General features: G+C 40.0%; 1 protein-coding gene across 1 annotated transcript in view; it reads right to left on the minus strand.

Annotated features, from left to right (window-relative positions):
* Positions 1 to 2152: 2152 nt before the first annotated feature.
* The window catches only part of UMPS (uridine monophosphate synthetase), a 30307-nt gene continuing 14296 nt past the window's right edge, over positions 2153 to 18163 (minus strand). The window contains exons 5-6 of the mRNA XM_034999989.1: positions 16992 to 17106; positions 2153 to 2555 (exon numbers count right to left, since the gene is read on the minus strand). Of these exons, the coding sequence (XP_034855880.1) occupies positions 2386 to 2555; positions 16992 to 17106 (285 nt within the window). The 3' untranslated portion in view covers positions 2153 to 2385. The remainder of the gene's footprint in view (positions 2556 to 16991; positions 17107 to 18163) is intronic.

Below are 18163 nucleotides of genomic sequence, written 5' to 3' on the forward strand. Positions count from 1 at the left end.
GATGTTTCCTGTGGCAACTATTTCTCACCAGAAGCCCTGTGCTCACGAAGACTCAGAAACATTTTGCTGGGCCCCATTCCAGGTACAGAAAATTATGCAGTGAACAGAAGAGTGAATCCCTGCTCTCTTGGAGCTTGCACCTGTTATGGGTGCTTTTCTTTGCTTTCCTCCCCTGGTTGCTGGATTTCCTCAGGCACTTTCTTTTGTCTACCCTTGGCTCTGTACATCTCGAGAGGTGGGGCAGACCCTCCTAGAGCAGCTAACCTATGGTTGGGAGGAGGCCTAAAACTTCTAAGGGCCAGCATTACAGTAACTAGGACAGTCTCTGTCAGAAACCTTACTTCCTCCCAAGCAAGGAAAATCCAGTTGACCCTCTGGTGTATGTGCACGCATGCACGTAGACACACACACCACTTCTCCACAAGTCCTGAGCCTCCTCACTATTGTTCCATCTTCCTGCCTACCTTAATGGAGGCAATATCCGGCACCTGTCCTCTTCTTCAGAGATCCCGGCAGAGCCTGTGGTCGTGTTCCAGGTTTTACCTGAACAAACCCATCAGCCATTTTGTCCAGTAGAGATAAGGGAATGGGAGTTGAGAGGAAATAACATTAAAGGTGACTTCAGGGGGCGCCTGGGTGGCTCAGTTGTGAAGCGTCTGCCTTCGGCTCAGGTCATGATCCCGGGGTCCTGGGATCGAGCCACACATCGGGCTCCCTGCTCCTCGGGAAGCCTGCTTCTCTCTCTCTCCCACTCCCCCTGCTTGTGTTCCCTCTCTTGCTGTGTCTCTGTCAAATAAATAAAATCTTTAAAAAAAAAATTTAAAAAGTAAAAAGGTGACTTCAGGCTGCCATCTTCACCCTCCAGTGCCTTTTTTCAGACATTCAGACAGTCCCTGGGGGCTTTTCCTAGGGATGACTCCCATCAACATGATTAAGGTTGAATTGGGACCGGGACTCCTGTTAGCCACAGGCTAATCCCAGGACCGAGACTCCTGTTAGCCACAGGCTGCCGTGATGGAGAGCCTCCAACTGCAACTGCCACATGGCCCTGCTCAAACAAGATCTTGAACAGGCAGAGGAGGGGCCATTTCAAAATGCTCACCTAAGCTCACACCCCATTCCCCTCCCTCCAAGATGCTTCCTGAAAAGACAAAAGAAATATATAGAATTGGGGAAAATCTCTATCAGTACTGGAGAAGAGGGATCATCCAGAAACTCAGAAGAACTGGTGGGAGAAATCGTGTATTTGGGAGCAGAGGAGAAGGGCCGCTCCACTGGTTAGGGTACGTGCATGAAGGTGGGGCCTGGGAAGGTGGATGTCCCTGCCCTCCCCTCAGCAGAAACCCAGACCTGCTGATAACAATGTCAACTCTGTGGCTGGGCTTTCTCTGTCTTTCTAGTGAAGGCAGACTTCCCTGTCCATGACCGTTGGGATAATTAGGCAGGATCCTGGGCAAACCTTCAAATGGAACCTTAGAGGTCTTGGAACTTCTGTCTTTTTTTTTTTTTTTTTTTTTTTAAGATTTTATTTATTTGAGACAGAGAGCATGAGAGGAAGGAGGGTCAGAGGGAGAAGCAGACTCCCTGCCGAGCAGGGAACCCGATGCGGGACTCGATCCTGGGACTCCAGGATCATGACCTGAGCCGAAGGCAGTCGCTTAACCAACTGAGCCACCCAGGCGCCCCGGAACTGCTGTCTTTTTAAGGAAATGAAAAAGCAGCCTGTCTACTTGTAATCCAAGGCGGGCAAGAGGAAGGCGTGAAGGGTGCAGCAGAGGTCCACAGGTGCTGCCTCGGTGGGGAAGTGAGTGAGGGCGCCTCACGCTTGGGTGAGATGAAAACCAGACACTGGCTCCAGGCTTACAGCTACTATCCTCTTCCCCTCCTCCTCCCTCTGGATACCTGTACTATCACTTTTAAGTAGGGAAGGAGAATAGCTAATATTTAAATATTATGTGGGCATCACATAAGACACAGAATAAAGGACACATGAAATACTGTCCTGGTTTGAGCCTTTTGAGGTCTTAAAATTTTTGTGTTACAGCAATTAATCAAAATCAAAAAAGTCTGATCTAGGGATGGGGGGAAATGCTTAAATATGAAAGACCCCAACACATGCAGAACTGTGATTGCCTAATCAGTATCAGTCTGATTTAAAAAAAAAAGCTTGAACGTGAATTTATTATAGTAACAATGCAGTGATTATTCATTATTCAGTATTTCCTGAAGACGGTGAGAAACCCAGAAGTCATTCCAACACAGAACCCATGAAAGAATCCAACCCATTAAGTGTTGCTTGTTATTTCAAGCCACTGCATCTCAGGAGACCATGTATTTTCAAGGTCTTCACAAAAATGTATCGAGACACTCAAATACCAAGTCTACTCAGATACCAAGTCTACTCAAATAAGCTTCCCAAGCAGCTTTTCGGTACAACTCCGCTGCTTCCAGATGATTAGATGATGATGTTATGCCCCGGCCTACAATGATGATATCAGACCCTCGTTTGCCAATAACTTCTTGTGGGCTATTGTACTGTTGGCCAAGATTATCCCCTGCAAAAACAGAAAAGTCACTGTTTAACACAATACAAAAAATAAAATAAAAATCAAGAAACCAATCAAATGAGTTTTCTGAGTAAGAATCTAACCAGCTTTAAATAAATATGTATCATATGTGTTCTCCATGCCCCTCCTGGACAGCAAGTGATTAAAAGCAGGTGAAGGGACTCCTTAGGCCAGAGATCCCATGGCAGAAAAAGATGCTAAGCAGCTCCTCTTCAGTGTTGAATTTTAGAGCATTTATCACTAACAGTATCAAAAACCAGTAAATCTCCTATGTTGCCAAGAACGATTCATTACCAAAAAACAAAAAAAAAAACAATAAAAAGTGACCTCACAATCAAAGACGATTATATTATACATCTCAGGATCACTGTGACACTGTTGGAAAATTCCTCACAAACCTCTAACCTGACCACACCAAAATGAGTCTTCTGTCACAACCCTATCCAGTGCTCAGACTATATACAAACCCTAATCCTTAATTTTGACTTTTTACTTCCTTTACTCTATCACATTTGTTTTAACTTAAATAATTTGTGTTTTTTAATCAAAGTATAATTGACATACAATATCCTATTATTCAGGTGTATGTCATAATGATTTGATATTTTTATACATTAGGAACTGATCTCCAAGAGAATTCATTGCTGTCAGCACACAAAGTTATTACCATATTCACTATATTCCCTATGCTGTACATTACATCCCCCATGGCTTATTTACTCTATAACTAGAAGTCTGTATCTCTTAACCCCCTTCACCTGTTTCACCCATTCCCCAACTGCTCCCCCAACTAGTAACCAACACTTTGGTTTCCTGTACCTATGAGTCTGTTTCTGCTTTGTTTGGTTTGGTTTTTTTTAGATTCCAGTATAAGTGAAATCATAAGGTATTGGTCTGTGACTTGTTTTCCTTGGCATAATACCCTCTAGTTCATCCATGTTGTCACAAATGACAAGATTTCACCTTTTTTTTTTTAATGGCTGAGTAACATGCCATTGTGTAACCTATACCGCATCTCTCTCCATTCCTCTGTTAATGGACACTTGGGCTGCTTCCATATCCTGGATATTGTAAATAATGCTGCAATGAACATATGGGCGCATATCCTCTTCAAACTGATGGTTTTGTTTTCTTCTGACAAAATACCCAGAACTGGAATTGCTGATGGCATGACAGTTTTTTTTGAGAGACCAGTACTGTTTTCCACAGTGGCTGTCCCAATTTACTTTCCTACCCAACACTAGTAGACTAGGGTTCCCTCTTCTTCACATCCCTGTTCTCTGATGATTAGTGATGCTGAGTGTCTTCTCATGTACCTGTTGACCATCTGCACGTCTCCTTTGGAAATATGTCTATTCAAGTCCTCTGCTCATTTTTAAATCAAGGGTTTTTTGTTGTTTTTTTTTTTTAAATAAAATGTGTAAGTTCTTTATATATTTTGGATATTACCCTTTTATCCTTATTTGATGTATTATTTGCAAATTCCTTCTCCCATTTGATGGGAGCCTTTTCCTTTATTTGATGGTTTCCTTTGCTGTGCAAAAACTTTTTAGTTGGATGTAATCCCAGTATTTCAGTTTTTGTTGCCCTTGCCTATGAAGACTGATCCAAAAAAATATTGCTAAAACTAATATAAAAGAGCTTGCTGCCTATGTTTTCTTCTAGGAGTTTACAACTTCAGGTCTCACATTCAAGTTTGAAGACATTTTGAATTTATTTTTGCATACGATATAAGTGGTCCAGTTTAATTCTTCTGTGTGCAGCTGTCCAGTTTGCCCAACATCATTTATTAAAGAGACTGTCTTTTCCCCATTGTACATTTTTTTTAAAGATTTTATTTATTTATTTGAGAGAGAGAGAGAGCATGAGAGGGGGAGGGTCAGAGGGAGAAGCAGACTCCCTGCCGAGCAGGGAGCCCGATGCGGGACTCGATCCCGGGCCTCCAGGATCATGACCTGAGCCGAAGGCAGTCGCTTAACCAACTGAGCCACCCAGGCGCCCCTCCCCATTGTACATTCTTATCTCCTTTGTCAAAGATTAACTGATCATATCATAGTGTTTATCTTTGGTCTCTCCATTCCATTGATCTATGTGTCCGTTTCCATGCCAATACCGTATTACTTCAGTTACTATAGCTTTGTAATTATAGTCTGAAGTCAGGGAGCACGATACTTCCAGCTTTGTTCCTCTTTCTCAAGACTGCTTTGACTATTTGAGGTCTTCTGTGGTTCTATACAAATTTTGGGATTCTTTGTTTTAGTTCTGTAAAAAATGTCAATGTTATTTTAATGGAGATAGTACTGAATCTGTAGACTGCTTTGGGCAGTATGGACATTTTGTAATTCTTTCAATCCATGAGCACAGAATACTTTTCTATATATTTGTATAATCTTCAATTTCTTTCATCAAGGTCTTAACAGTTTTCAGAGTACAGGGCTTTCACATCCTTGGTTACATTTATTCCTAGGTATTTTATTCCTCTGGATGCAATCGTAAATGGGTTTTCTTCTCTCCGTGATAGCTTATTATTAGTGCACAGAAACAACTAATTTCTGTATGCTAATTTTGTAACCTGAGAAGTCTACTGAATTCACTTAAGTTTTTTGGTGGACTCTTTAGGGTTTTCTGTAGACATACCTCATTTTACTGCACTTCACTTTACTTTGCAGATACTGCATTTTTTACAAAGTGAAGGTCTGTGGCAACCTTGCATTCAGTAAGTCTCTTGCCCCCATTTCTCCAACAGCCTTTGCTTACCTTGTATCTCTATCACATGTTGGTACTTTTCATGATATTTCAAACTTTTTCGTTATTGTTATATTTTTTACAGTCATCTGCAATCATAGATCTTTGATATTACTAATGTAATTGTTTCGGGGCACAACAAACCGTGCCCATATAAGATGGTGAACTTGATGAATGTATGTGTTCTGACTGCTCCACCACCAGCCATCTCTCTCCCTCTTCTTGTCCCTCCCTATTCCCTGAGACACAGCAATATTGAAATTAGGCCACTTAACCGTTCGAGGGAAAGGAGGAGTCATATGTCTCTCACTTTGAATCGAAAGCTAGCAATGATTAAGCTTAGTGAGAATGGCATGTTGAAAGCCAAGATGGGCTGAAAACTAGTCTTCTTGCCCCAAACAGCAAAGCTGTGAATGCAAAGAAAAAGTTCTTGAAGGAAATTAAAAGTGCTACTCTACTGAACACATGAATGATAAGCAACACCACCTTATTGCTGATATGGAGAAAGTTTCAGTGGTCTGGATAGAAGAGCAAATTAGGCACAACACTCCCTTAACCCAAAGCCTAATCCAGAGCGAGGCCCTAACTCTCTTTAACTCTATGAAGGCTGACAGAGGTGAGAAAGCTGCACAAGAAAAGCTGGAAGCCAGCAGAGGTTGGCTCATGAGGTTTAAGGAAAGAAACCCTCTCTATAACATAAAAGTGTAAGGTAGGGGCGCCTGGGTGGCACAGTTGGTTGAATGTCCCAACTCTTGGTTTCAGCTCAGGTCATGATCTCAGGGTCTTGACATCAAGCCCCGCTCCAGCTCTGAGCTCAGTGAGGAGTCTGCTAGAGTTTCTCTTTCCCTCTCCCTCAGCCCCTCCCCCAAGCTTGCTCTCTCTCTCTCCCTCTCCCTCCCCCTCCCCCTCCCTCCCTGTCTGGAAGATTTAGCTCAGGTAATTAATGGAAGTGGCTACACTAAACAGATTTTCCATGTAGGTTAAACAGACTTCTATTAAAAGAAGATGCCATCTAGGACTTTCATAGCTAGAGAGGAGAAGTCAATACCTGGCTTCAAAGTTTCAAAGGACAGACTGACCCTCTTTTGTTGGGTGCTGATGCAGTTTGTGACTTTAAGCTGAAGCCAATACTTACTGTTCCAAAAATTCTAGGGTCCTTAAGAATTATGCTAAATCTACTCTGCCTATGCTCCATAAATGGAACAACAAACCCTGGATGACAGCGTATTTGTTTACAACATGGTTCACTGAATATTTTAAGTCCACTGTGGAGACCTACTGCTCAGAAAGATTCCTTTCCAAATATTACTGCTTCCTGAGAGTGTACTTGCTTACTAAGAGTTTTGTTGGAGATGTACAATGAGATTAATGTTGTCATGCCTGCTAATACAACATCCATTCTGCAGCCCACAGATCAAGGGGTAATTTCGAGTTTCAAGCCTTATTAAGAAATACATCTCACGGGGCGCCTGGGTGGCTCAGTCAGTTAAGCATCAACTCTTGGTGTCAGCTCAGGTCATGGTCTCATGACTCCTAAGATTGGGCCCCACACCAGGCTCCAAGCTCAGAAGGGAGTCTGCTTGAAGATTCTCTCCCTCTGTTGCTCCCCCCACTCATTCTCTCTCAGGTACGCACATGCTCTCTCTAAAATAAATACATAAATTTTTTTTTTTTTAAGATTTATTTATTTGACAGAGAGAGACACAACACAGCAAGAGAGGAAACACAAGCAGGGGGGAGTGGGAGAGGGAGAAGCAGGCTTCCCACTGAGCAGGGAGCCCGATGCGGGGCTCGATCCCAGGACCCTGGGATCATGACCTGAGCCAAAGGCAGATGCTTAACAACTGAGCCACCCAGGCGCCCCAATACATAAATCTTTAAAAAAAAAAATACATCTCGTAAAGCTATAGCTGCCATAGACCGTGATTCCTCTGATGGATCAGAGCAAAGTAAAGTGAAAACCTTCTGGAAAGGATTCACCATTCCAGCTGCCATTAAGAACATATGTGATTCATGGGAAGAGGTCAAAATAACAGCATTAACAGGAAGAGTTTGGAAGTTCCTTCTAGCCCTCATGGATGACTTTGTGGGGTTCAAGACTTTAGTGGAAGAAGTAACTGCAGATGTGGGGGAAACCACAAGAGAACTAGAATTAGAAATGAGGCCTGAAGATGTGACTGAATTGCTGCCATCTCATGAAAAAACTTGAACAGATGAGGAGTTGCTTCTTACGGATGAGCAAAGACCCAAGAAAATGGTTTCTTGAGATGGAATCCTCTCCTGCTCAAAATGCCGTTAAGACTGTTGAAAGGACAACAAAGGATTCAGAATACTACCTAAACTTAGTTGATAAAGCAGTGGCAGGATTTGAGAGGACTGACTCCACTTCTGAAAGACATTCTACTATGGTTAAAAATGCTATCAAACAGGGGTGCCTGGGTGGCTCAGTGGGTTGAATATCTGACTCTCAATCTCAGCTCAGGTCTTGATCTCAGGGTCGTGAGGTCAGGCCCTGCACTGGGCTCCACACTGGACGCGGGGCCTACTTAAAAAAAAAAAAAAAAAAAAAAAAAAAAAACCTTTCAAACAGCACTGCATGCTATAGAGAAACCCTTCATGAAAGAGTTCATCAGTACTACACACTTTGTTGTCTTATTTTAAAAAATTGCCAGAGTTGCCCCAACCTTCAGCAATCACCACCACAATCAGTCAGCAGCCATCAAAATCAAGGCAAGACCTTCCACCAGCAAAAAGATTACAACTTGCTGAAAGCTCAGATGATGGTTAGCATTTTTTAGCAATAAAGTATTTTTTAATTAAGTAAGGTAGGTACTTTGTTGTTTTAGACATAAAGCTACTGAACACTTAATGCCCCACAGTAGTAGAGTACTACACCAGTAATCCCATTACACCATCTGCATTTCCGTTATATGCACTGTGAAAGCAGAGGTTTCCTTGACTTGCTTTACTGCAGTATTTACAACAGTGGTCTGGTACCGAGGCTGCCGCATCTCTGAGGTATTCCTGTGTATAGTATGATAGCATCTGCAACTACGGAGTTTTACTTTCTCCTTTCTAATTTGGATGCTTTTTATTTTGCTTGCCTGAATGCTGTCGGTTGGACTTCCAATGCTGTGATGAATATTTCTTTACTGAGGTACAATTGAGATATAACATTAGTTTCAGGTGTACAACCATAATGATCTGAAATTGGTATACATTGCCAACTCATCACAGTAAGTCTTGTTGACAATTAGGACCTTGAGTAATTACAAAAAAATCTTTGTGGGAGAACTTTTAAGACTTACCCTCTTAGCAACTTTCCAAAATGCAATACAGTGTTATTAATTACAGTCACCATGCTGTACATTACATCCCTCTTATTTTATAATGAAGTATGTACTTTTTGACACCCTTTACTTTGGCCCACTCCCCACCCTCAGCCTCTAGCAACCACTAATCTGTTCTCTAGATCTATGAACTTGTTTTGTTTTAGATTCCACATACAAGTGAGATTATATGGTATTCGTCATTCTCTGGTTTATTTCACTCAGCATAATGCCCTCAAAGTCCATCTATATTGTCGCAAATGGCAAGATTCCATTATTTTTAGGTCATTATATTCCATTGTGTGTGTATATATTCTATTGCAAACATCCACTGACGGACTCTGAGGTTGTTTCCATATCTTGGCTATTACAAATACTTCTGTAATGAATACGGGGGTGCATGTATCATTTTGAGTTAGTGTTTTTGTTTTTCTTGGATTAATACTCAGAAGTGAAATTACTAGGTCATACAATTTTAATTTTTTGAGGAACCTCCACACTGTTTTTCCATGTTAGCTGTACCAATTTACATTCCCAGCAACAGAGCACAAGGGTTCCCTTTTCTCCACAGTCTTGCCAACACTTCTTGACTTTTGGATAATAGCCAATCTGACAAGTGTGAGGTGTTATCTCACTATGGTTTTGATTTGCATTTCCCTGATGATTAGTAATGGTGAGCATCTTCATGTGCCTGTTGGCCATCTGTATGTCTTCTTTGTAAAATGTCTTTTCAGATCTTCTGCCTATTTAATTGGATTGTTCTTTTTTTTCTGGCTACAGAGGAATACGAGTTTAGCATATACTCTGGGTATTAACCCCTTATCAAATACATGATTAGCAAATATTTCCTCCCATTTAGATGGTTTCCTTTGCTGTGCAGAATCTTTTTAGTTTGATATAATTCTACTTACTTATTTTTCTTTGGTTTCTTTTAGTTTTGGTCAGATTAAAAAAAAATCACTGCCAAAACTGATGTTAAGGAGCTTGCCACCTATGTTTTCTTCTAGAAGTTTTATGATTTCAAGTCTTACTTCAAGTCTTTACACCATTTTATTGAAGAGAATGTCCTTTCCCCATTGTATATTCTTAGCTCCTTTGTCAGAAATTGACCATATATGCATGGGTTTATTTCTGGGCTCTCTACTGTATTCCACTGACCTATGTGTCTGTTTTTATATCAATATTGTTTTACCTACTATAGCTTTGTAATTATAGTTTGAAATCGGGGAGTGTGATGCCTCTAATTTTGTTCTTTCTCAAGACTGCTTTAGCTATTTGGGGTCTTTTTTGGTTTCATACAAATATTAGTATAGTTCTGTTTCAGTGAAAATTCCCACTGGAATTTTTATAGGGAATGCATCAAATCTATTGATTATTTTGAGTAGTATGGGCATTTTAACAATATTAAGCCTTTCAATCCGAGAGCATGAGTATATTCCCATTTGTGTCATCTTCAATTCTTTCATCAATGTCTTCCAGTTTTCAGTCTTTAACCTCTTTGGTTAAATTTATTCCTAAGTAATTTATTCTTTTTAATGCCATTGTAAATGTGATTGTCTAAATTTCTCTTTCAGATACTATGATATTAAGTGTACAGAAATGCAACAGATTTTTATATCCTGCAACTTGACTGAATTCGTGTGTTAGTTCTAACAGTTTTTTGGTGGAGTCTTTAGGGTTTGCTATATAATATATAATCTGCAAATAGTGACAGTTTTATGTCTTCATTTCCAATCTGGATGACTTTTGTTTCTTTTTTTTGACTAATATCTGTGGCTAGGATTTCCAGTACTATGAAATAAAAGTGGTGAGAGTGGGCATCCTGGTCTTGTTCCTGATCTCAGAGGAAAAGCTTTTATCTTTTCACTGCTGAGTATTAGGTTAACCGTGGGCTTTTCATACATGGCCTTTATTATTATTGAGGTATGTTCTCTCTATATCCACTTTAAGTCTTTATCATAAATGGATACTGAATTTTGTCAAATGCTCTTTCTGCATGTGTTGAGATGATCATATGATTTTTATCCTTCATTTTGTTAATGTGGTATATCACATTGAACCACCCCTGCATCCCTGGAATTAATTCCAGCAGATCATGGTGTTGAATCTCCTTGTTTTGTTTTGTTTAAGATTTTATTTATTTTAGAGAGAAAGAGAGCATGCACTTGTGGGGCAGAGGGAGAGAATCCTCAAGCAGACTTCCTGCTGAGCACAGAGGCTCACGCAGGGCTTGATCCAAGAACCATAAGATCACAACCTGAGCTGAAACCAAGAGTTGGACGCCCAACTGTGACTGAGCCATCCAGGTGCCCTGGTGCATGATCCTTTTAAGGTATCAATGAATTCAGTTTGCTATTTTGTTGAGGATTTTTACATCTATGTTCATCAAAAATATATATAATTTTCTATTCTTGTGGCATTCTTGTCTGGTTTTAGTATCAGATTTATTTTGGGGCCTAACATACTATCTACCCTGAAGAATGTTCCATGTGCACTTGAGAAGAAAGAGTATTCTATTGCTTTTGGATGGAATGTTCTGTATATATCTGTTAAGTCCATCTGGTCTAATGGGTTAAGGCTGATGTTCATTTACTGGTTTTCTGTTTGGATATCTATTGATGTAAGTGAGATATTACAATCCCCTACACTATTCTTGTATTGCTGTGTATTTCTCCCTTTAGGACTGTTGATATTTGCTTTATACATTTAGGTGCTCTTATGCTGGATGCCAAAAGATTTATAGATGTTACATTCTCTTGTTGGACTGACTCCTTCATCATTATGTAATGATGCCCTTGTCTGTCTTTGTTTGAAAGTCTATTTGGTCTGATAAGTCTATTTCTTCTGATTTCCATTTTCATGGAATATCTTTCCCATCTCTTCACTTTTAGTCTATGTATGAAGTATACTTTGCTTACATCTGAAGTGAGTCTCTTATAGGCAGCATATGGATAGGTCTGGTTTTTAAAATCCATTCAGCCACTCTTTTGACTGGAGAATTTAGTCCATTTAAAGTAATTATTGTTAGGTATGTACTTACTGCCATTTTGTTAAATTTTTTCTGGCTGTTTTCTGGTTGCTCTGTTCTCTTGCTCTCTTTGTTATTTGATGACTTTAAGTGGTATGCTTGGATTTCTTTATCTTGTGCACCTACTAAAGGATTTTGCTTTATTGTTTATGTAAGGCTTATATTTAACAACTTACGTCTATCTTAAGTTGATAAAAATTATGTTTGACAACATTCTAAAGTTCTACATTTTTTCTCCCTTTCCATCTTTTACATTTTCGATATCACACTTTATACCTTTCTATCCTACATATCCTTTAGTTATTGTACTTACAATTATTATTACTTTTGTCTTTTAACTTAGGACTAATCTACTACCTTTACTATATATTTACTTTTCCAGTGAGATTTATTCTTTTATACGTTTTCTTGTTACTAATTAGCATCCTTTTGTTTCAGCTTAAAGAAGTCCCTTTAATATTTCTTGTAAGGCTGGTTTAGTGATGATGAACTCCTCCTTTAGCCATTGCTGTTGCAGAAAACTCTTTTATCTTTCAATTCTGAACTCCGCGAGTAGAGTTCTTTGTTGGAAGACTTTTCTTTGAGCACTCTGAATGTATCTCACCACTCCCTTCTGTCATGCAGTGTCTGCTGCAAAAATCTGATAGTCTTATGGGAGTTACCTTGTATACATACAAGGGAGTTGTTTTGCTCTTGCTGCTTTTAAGAGTCTCTCCTTGTCTTTAACTTCTGCCATTTTAATTTTTTTCCTCCAAATTTTTAAATTTCAGCTAGCTAACATACAGTACAACTGACATTTTGTATCTTGCTGTGGACTCTTTGGATTCATCTTATTTGGAACTTTCTGGGCTGCCTGGGATCTGGATGTGTTTCCTTCTCCAGGTTAGGGAAGTTTTCAGTCACTACTTCCAATAATTTTTCTGTCCCTTTCTCTTTCCTCATTTTGGGACCCCTATAATGCGAATGTCAGTCCACTTAATGTTGTCCCATAAGCTATCTTCACTTTTTTTTTTTTTTTTCATTTTGCTGCTCTGATTGGGTGAGTTCTCCTACCTTGTCATCAAGTTCATTGATCCTTCTGTTTCCTCTAGTTTGCTAGTGAACCCTGCCTGTGTATTTTTCAGTTTAGTTATTGTATTCCTTAGCCCTGGGACTTCTATTTAGTATTTGCTTATATTTTCTTTTTGTTGAAATTCTCACTGTATTCATCCATTTTTCTTCTGAGTATGGTGAGCATCTTTATGACTTTTTTTTTTTTGCATCTTTATGACTATTACTTTGAACTCTTTATCAGGTATTTCATTAGTTTTTCTGAGGTTGTGTGTGTCTTAAATTTGGAACATAAAACGCTTTGTTAATTTTGCTTGCCAACTCTGTTGGTTTCTATGCATTAGATGAAACAACCCCCTCTCCCAGTCTTGAAAAAAATGGCTGTGCATAGCAGATAAGCTTGGTCATTCAAACCTGCCCTCTCAGTCATCTCACAAACCATTGTGATTGTTCAAGAAGTCTATTATATTTTCAATGGCTCCAGCAGTTGGAAGTATGCCAAGACTTGTCAGCATCCCAAAGGGAAGGATCTTAGCACCTAGATTCAGGCTGATTGGAAGCCAGGCCCTCAGACAACAGCTTTTAACATCAAATATAGATAGTTCTGTGAGACCTCAATTCTAAGCCCCACTGGCCACCAGAGCCAGGTTATTTGGAAGGGTCTCCCCGGTGGCAATAGCAAAAAATCAGGGCTCCAGATAAGCATCTACCCTCTTCTCTGGGAGATACTGGCAAGCCGTAACGAGGGAGAGTGTAAAGATGGTGTCTACCAGCTTTGTTCCCTGAAAACAGCTCTGCAGGTCCCAGGTATGTGCCAAACCTGAAGCCTGCCCTTCAGTCTGAAGCTCCAAAGCAAGCAAATCATAGAAAGACTGGTAGTGGTAGCCTGCCAAGATCTCTCTGATATGTTCCAGGTCTCATGGAACTGTTAACAAAGCTCCTCTGGCCTCCAAAGCCCAGTGAATAAGGGATGTCCCCTGGGCACCAGCTATGTGTAAAAACTCCCTTTTGGAGATACTGGTACTGTGCTATGGCAGGGGTAGAGCACAAAGATGGCGCCCACCAGTCTCTGTCCCTGAAGAATGCTGCAGTAGGCTCTTAAATGTGTGTGTGAAATTAGGTGCCTGCCCCCTATGCCAGCACTTTATTATTAATAAATGAGCCTTTTTACTTAAAAAGTCCGGGCAATATCAGCTACCTCTGAGCTGGGACTTAGGGTGGGTGAGTCCATGTGGGAGAGCCCTTAAGAGCCATTTCTCAGATCACTAGTCTTGTGGATACAAGCCCTGTTGGTTTTCAGAAGTTGAGAGTACCTGATGTGCAGCTCAATCCCTTCACTCCTTAGGGAGATGCCCCAAGTTTTGACTTCCCTTCTAAGTCAGCTTTATGGTGAGACTGTGTCGCAGCCTCTCCTACCCACTCTGATGTGGTTTTCTTCTCATTTGCCGAACATAAAGTCCTTGTTCAGCCAGACTTTAGGTTTTTTCAGAGAAAATATCCCATACGTAGCTGCAGACTCAGGAGGAGAGTTCAGGATCTTCCTTCTTAAACCAGAGCCCCACATTTCCCTTTTTAAAATTCTGTTGCTCTTGAATCCTTCTGCTAAATGGCTTATGATGCTTTAAATATTCCTAATATCTAGTCAAATTATGGGGTCTTATAATGAACATTAGCAGTTGATAAGCAGAGTGCTTACTTACACACCTCACTAAGCTTCTCAACAACCCTATGAGGTCAACACTGTTAACATCCCCATTTTATACTTGAAAATGACACCAAAATAAATGACCTGTCCAAAGATACATGGTTACTAAATGGAAGGAAGGGCCAGGGATCCAAACCTGACTCAAAACATTTAGTGCAAATTAAAATGTCAAAACCCCCAATACCCTTTAACCTGGGGGTTCAGCCACCATTCATTAACTTTTCTTCCTGATTAACTTTGTTTTTTTTGAAGATTTTATTTATTGGGACGCCTGCGTGACTCAGTCAGTTAAGCATTTGGCTCAGGTCATGATCTCGGGGTCATGGGATCGAGCCCTGGGTCAGGCTCTGTGCTCAGCACAAAGTGCCCATTGCTCTCTCTAAAATAAAAAATATTTTTAGAGAGCGAGCAGGGGGAGGGGCAGAGAGAGAGAATCCCAAGCAGACTCCCACTGAGCGCAACACAGGGCTTGATCCCATGACCTCAAGATCACAGCCTGAGTGGAAATCAAGAGTCAGATGCTTAAGCGACTGAGCCACCCGGGCGCCCCTTTCCTGATTAACTTCCTGTAATGTTTTCTGCTTATCCAGTTAAACCACCAAATCCCAAACAGGCGGTACCTTCCCAAATGTGGTTATATTGTTTATATACAATAATTAACTTTGAAGGAGCTAATGGGAATCTGCTATTTCTAGTATTCCAGGGTATAAAAAGAAAACCAAGTTTACCAAACTCATACCTTCAATCATTATGTTCTCAGTATTACTGTCCCAGTCAGAACACCAACCCTTTCAACTGTTCTTATACAGCATATTTTTCATTCCTCCAACATTTGTAGGAGTATTTATAGGCCATTTATGAAGCACAGGAACACTGTACTGGAGGATATGCATTCTTCAGAAAGCTCTCATTCTCAACAAGTTTTTAGCCTAGAAGAATATTCCAGAAATACTCTACATGTGCAAAAATGTATACAAGGATGTTCACTGCTTATAAAACCATCCAAATGTATCAACAGGGGAAATGGTTAAACATATTACAGCCCAATTATAACTAGGAAACACTATGTAGTTGTTAAAAGGTAACTGGGGCGCCTAGGTGGCTCAGTTGGTTAAGCAATTGCCTTTGGCTCAGGTCATGATCCTGGAGTCCCTGGATCGATCCCACATTGGGCTCCCTGCTCAGCAGGAAGTCTGCTTCTCCCTCTGACCCTAACCCCTCTCATGTGCTCTCTCTCATTCTCTTTCAAATAAATAAATAAAATCTTTAAAAAAAAAGGTAACTCTGGATGTGGCTCCCACTCTATGTGCATTTGTGAGTATATGCAAAGCCAAAGGTCTGGAAGGATACATAACACACCAATTATGTGAGTATCTCTGGAGGGGAAAGCTAGACTGGGGAATGAATGGTGCAATGGAGAGATGGGTATGACTTACATAAGAATGACTAGTATAAAATCTACAGGTAACTTCTGAACACCTGACAAATTCCACTGAGGGGTGACAAGCTAGTTGTTTTCCTTTGAACAGTAGGGTTCTCAACAAAACTTTAAAAGTTCCAACTTCTTAGAAAGAGATGGAAAATGGGATAGAATAAACTACCATAAGTGTGATAAGCAACCAATCCAGGAAAAATGTTTCTATGTCATGGTTTCTTCCACTTTACTGAGTCCCATAGGACATATAAAAATGCTTATTTATTATTTTTTTTATTCTTATGTTAATCCCCATACATTACATCATTAGTTTTAGATGTAGTGTTCCCTGATTCATTGTTTGTGCATAACACCCAGTGCTCCGTGCAGAACGTGCCCTCTTTAATACCCACCACCAGGCTAACCCATCCTCCCACCCCCCCTCCCCTCTAGAACCCTCAGTTTGTTTTTCAGAGTCCATCGTCTCTCATGGTTCATCTACCCCTCCGATTTCCCCCGCTTCATTCTTCCCCTCCCGCTACCTTCTTTTTTTCTTTTTCTTAACATATATTGCATTATTTGTTTCAGAGGTACAGATCTGAGATTCAACAGTCTTGCACAATTCACAGCGCTTACCAGATAAAAATGCTTATTTTTATAACCCAGTTTACTCCTTTTACTACAGACTGTATTTGTCCTGTTTCTTAGCCACTCTACTTTTATCAGACTGGTGAAAGTGTTAAGTTTGAGAGACATGAAAGAACCATATATCCCCACACTCAAGAGCTGCAACAGACATCAGCACATCAACAGTTCTGCAGTGTCCTCTAACAAAGAAACAAATGTTGGATTTTGTTTAGCTTAGAGCATTCTTCCTTAATCACAGAATACCTTTTATGGCAGCATATTTGGAATATTAGTTGGGAAAGACTAAACTAAAATAATCAGTTTCTAGGCATATTTCAACAAAAAGCAGCCTTTAAAATTTTCACCCAAATTAGACTGCAAGCTATTTTGCATATCTAGGTCAGTATCAGCAGGCCAAAGGGCTCATTCATTACAGTTTTTCTCTTTAGCAACTTCGTAATAACACAAAATTTTATTGTGGGTAAAGAAGCATTTTGGAAAAACCATCACCAATAAATAGATTTACCTCCTGCTTCTAACTGAACTCCTGGAGTCAAGTGAAGAAATTCTGGATTCATGCTTACTCGGGAGCCAGAAATAAAACCAAGCACAAATTCAGGATGCTCCTCCGCCATTCTAACCTAAAAGGAATGTAAAAGGACAGATTACAAGAAAGTAATTACACAGAATAACAGTTCTACAAGTAAAAAAAATCAACTCTATTAATTAAAAACTTTTGCTATTTTATAAATGCCTTCTGTTATTTGATAAGAAACACATCTAAAACAGGTAATCTTAGATATGAATCTCCCATATTATCCCAATTAATCATACCTTAAAGAATCCTATACTATGTGCATCTAAAATTGAGACGCTAAATAATAATGCTTGGGAACCCACCTACTTCAAAAGAGGGTATGTGGAGAGTATCCTAGAATACATTAATAATGGTAGGAAACCAAACTGACTGCTTCCTGCCTACCTACACAGAGTACTGCTCTATATCCAGACACCCACCATATAAAATAGCTATGTTGTCAAGGGCTAAAGAAATCTCACCTTTTATTGCATTCCTTTAACATCTACCAATAACCGATCTCCACCATTTCCTCACATTTATAGAAGTTTCTCTAGATGGTCTTTCTAATCTGGCTCTTCCACGAGGCTCCTACTGTCTATTTGTGTCACCAAATATTACCACCTACCAACAAGCCATGTCTTGTCCTTGAGCCGAGCCAGACCCAGCCTCCCAGAATGCCAAATATTAGCACTGACTCATGGACTCTCTGCTAGGAGATGTGGGAAATCACATTTACGGTCAATTCAGAGGTGGGCTTAAAACCTGGCCCCAGGGCCATATGATTTCTTCACAGCTCCAGACAGTATTTGAAGTTATATAAAAATGAATTCCCATGTAAAAAATAACATTTTATTAAAATTTCTATTACTTTTAAAAGTAATAGTCTTTAAAATATCCGTAAAGGAACTTTTTAACTAGATAATTATCCATCTCATTTTATTCTGGTGTGCAGGGGTGGGTGTTGGGTACTAACAATATGGTGTTATAAGAACTTTCAATAACGGAGGGTTAATGGAGAAAACCCTAAGTCAGAACTCTAGAGCTTTCCCACACAGTTACAATCAATAGCAGAGACTGAAGAAGATAAAACTTAATCTGGGCTGCTGTGATAAGAATGT

Source organism: Mirounga leonina, unplaced genomic scaffold, assembly GCF_011800145.1.
Source record: "Mirounga leonina isolate KUSES-001 unplaced genomic scaffold, KU_Mleo_1.0 Mir_115, whole genome shotgun sequence".
NCBI classification, from domain to species: domain Eukaryota; kingdom Metazoa; phylum Chordata; class Mammalia; order Carnivora; family Phocidae; genus Mirounga; species Mirounga leonina.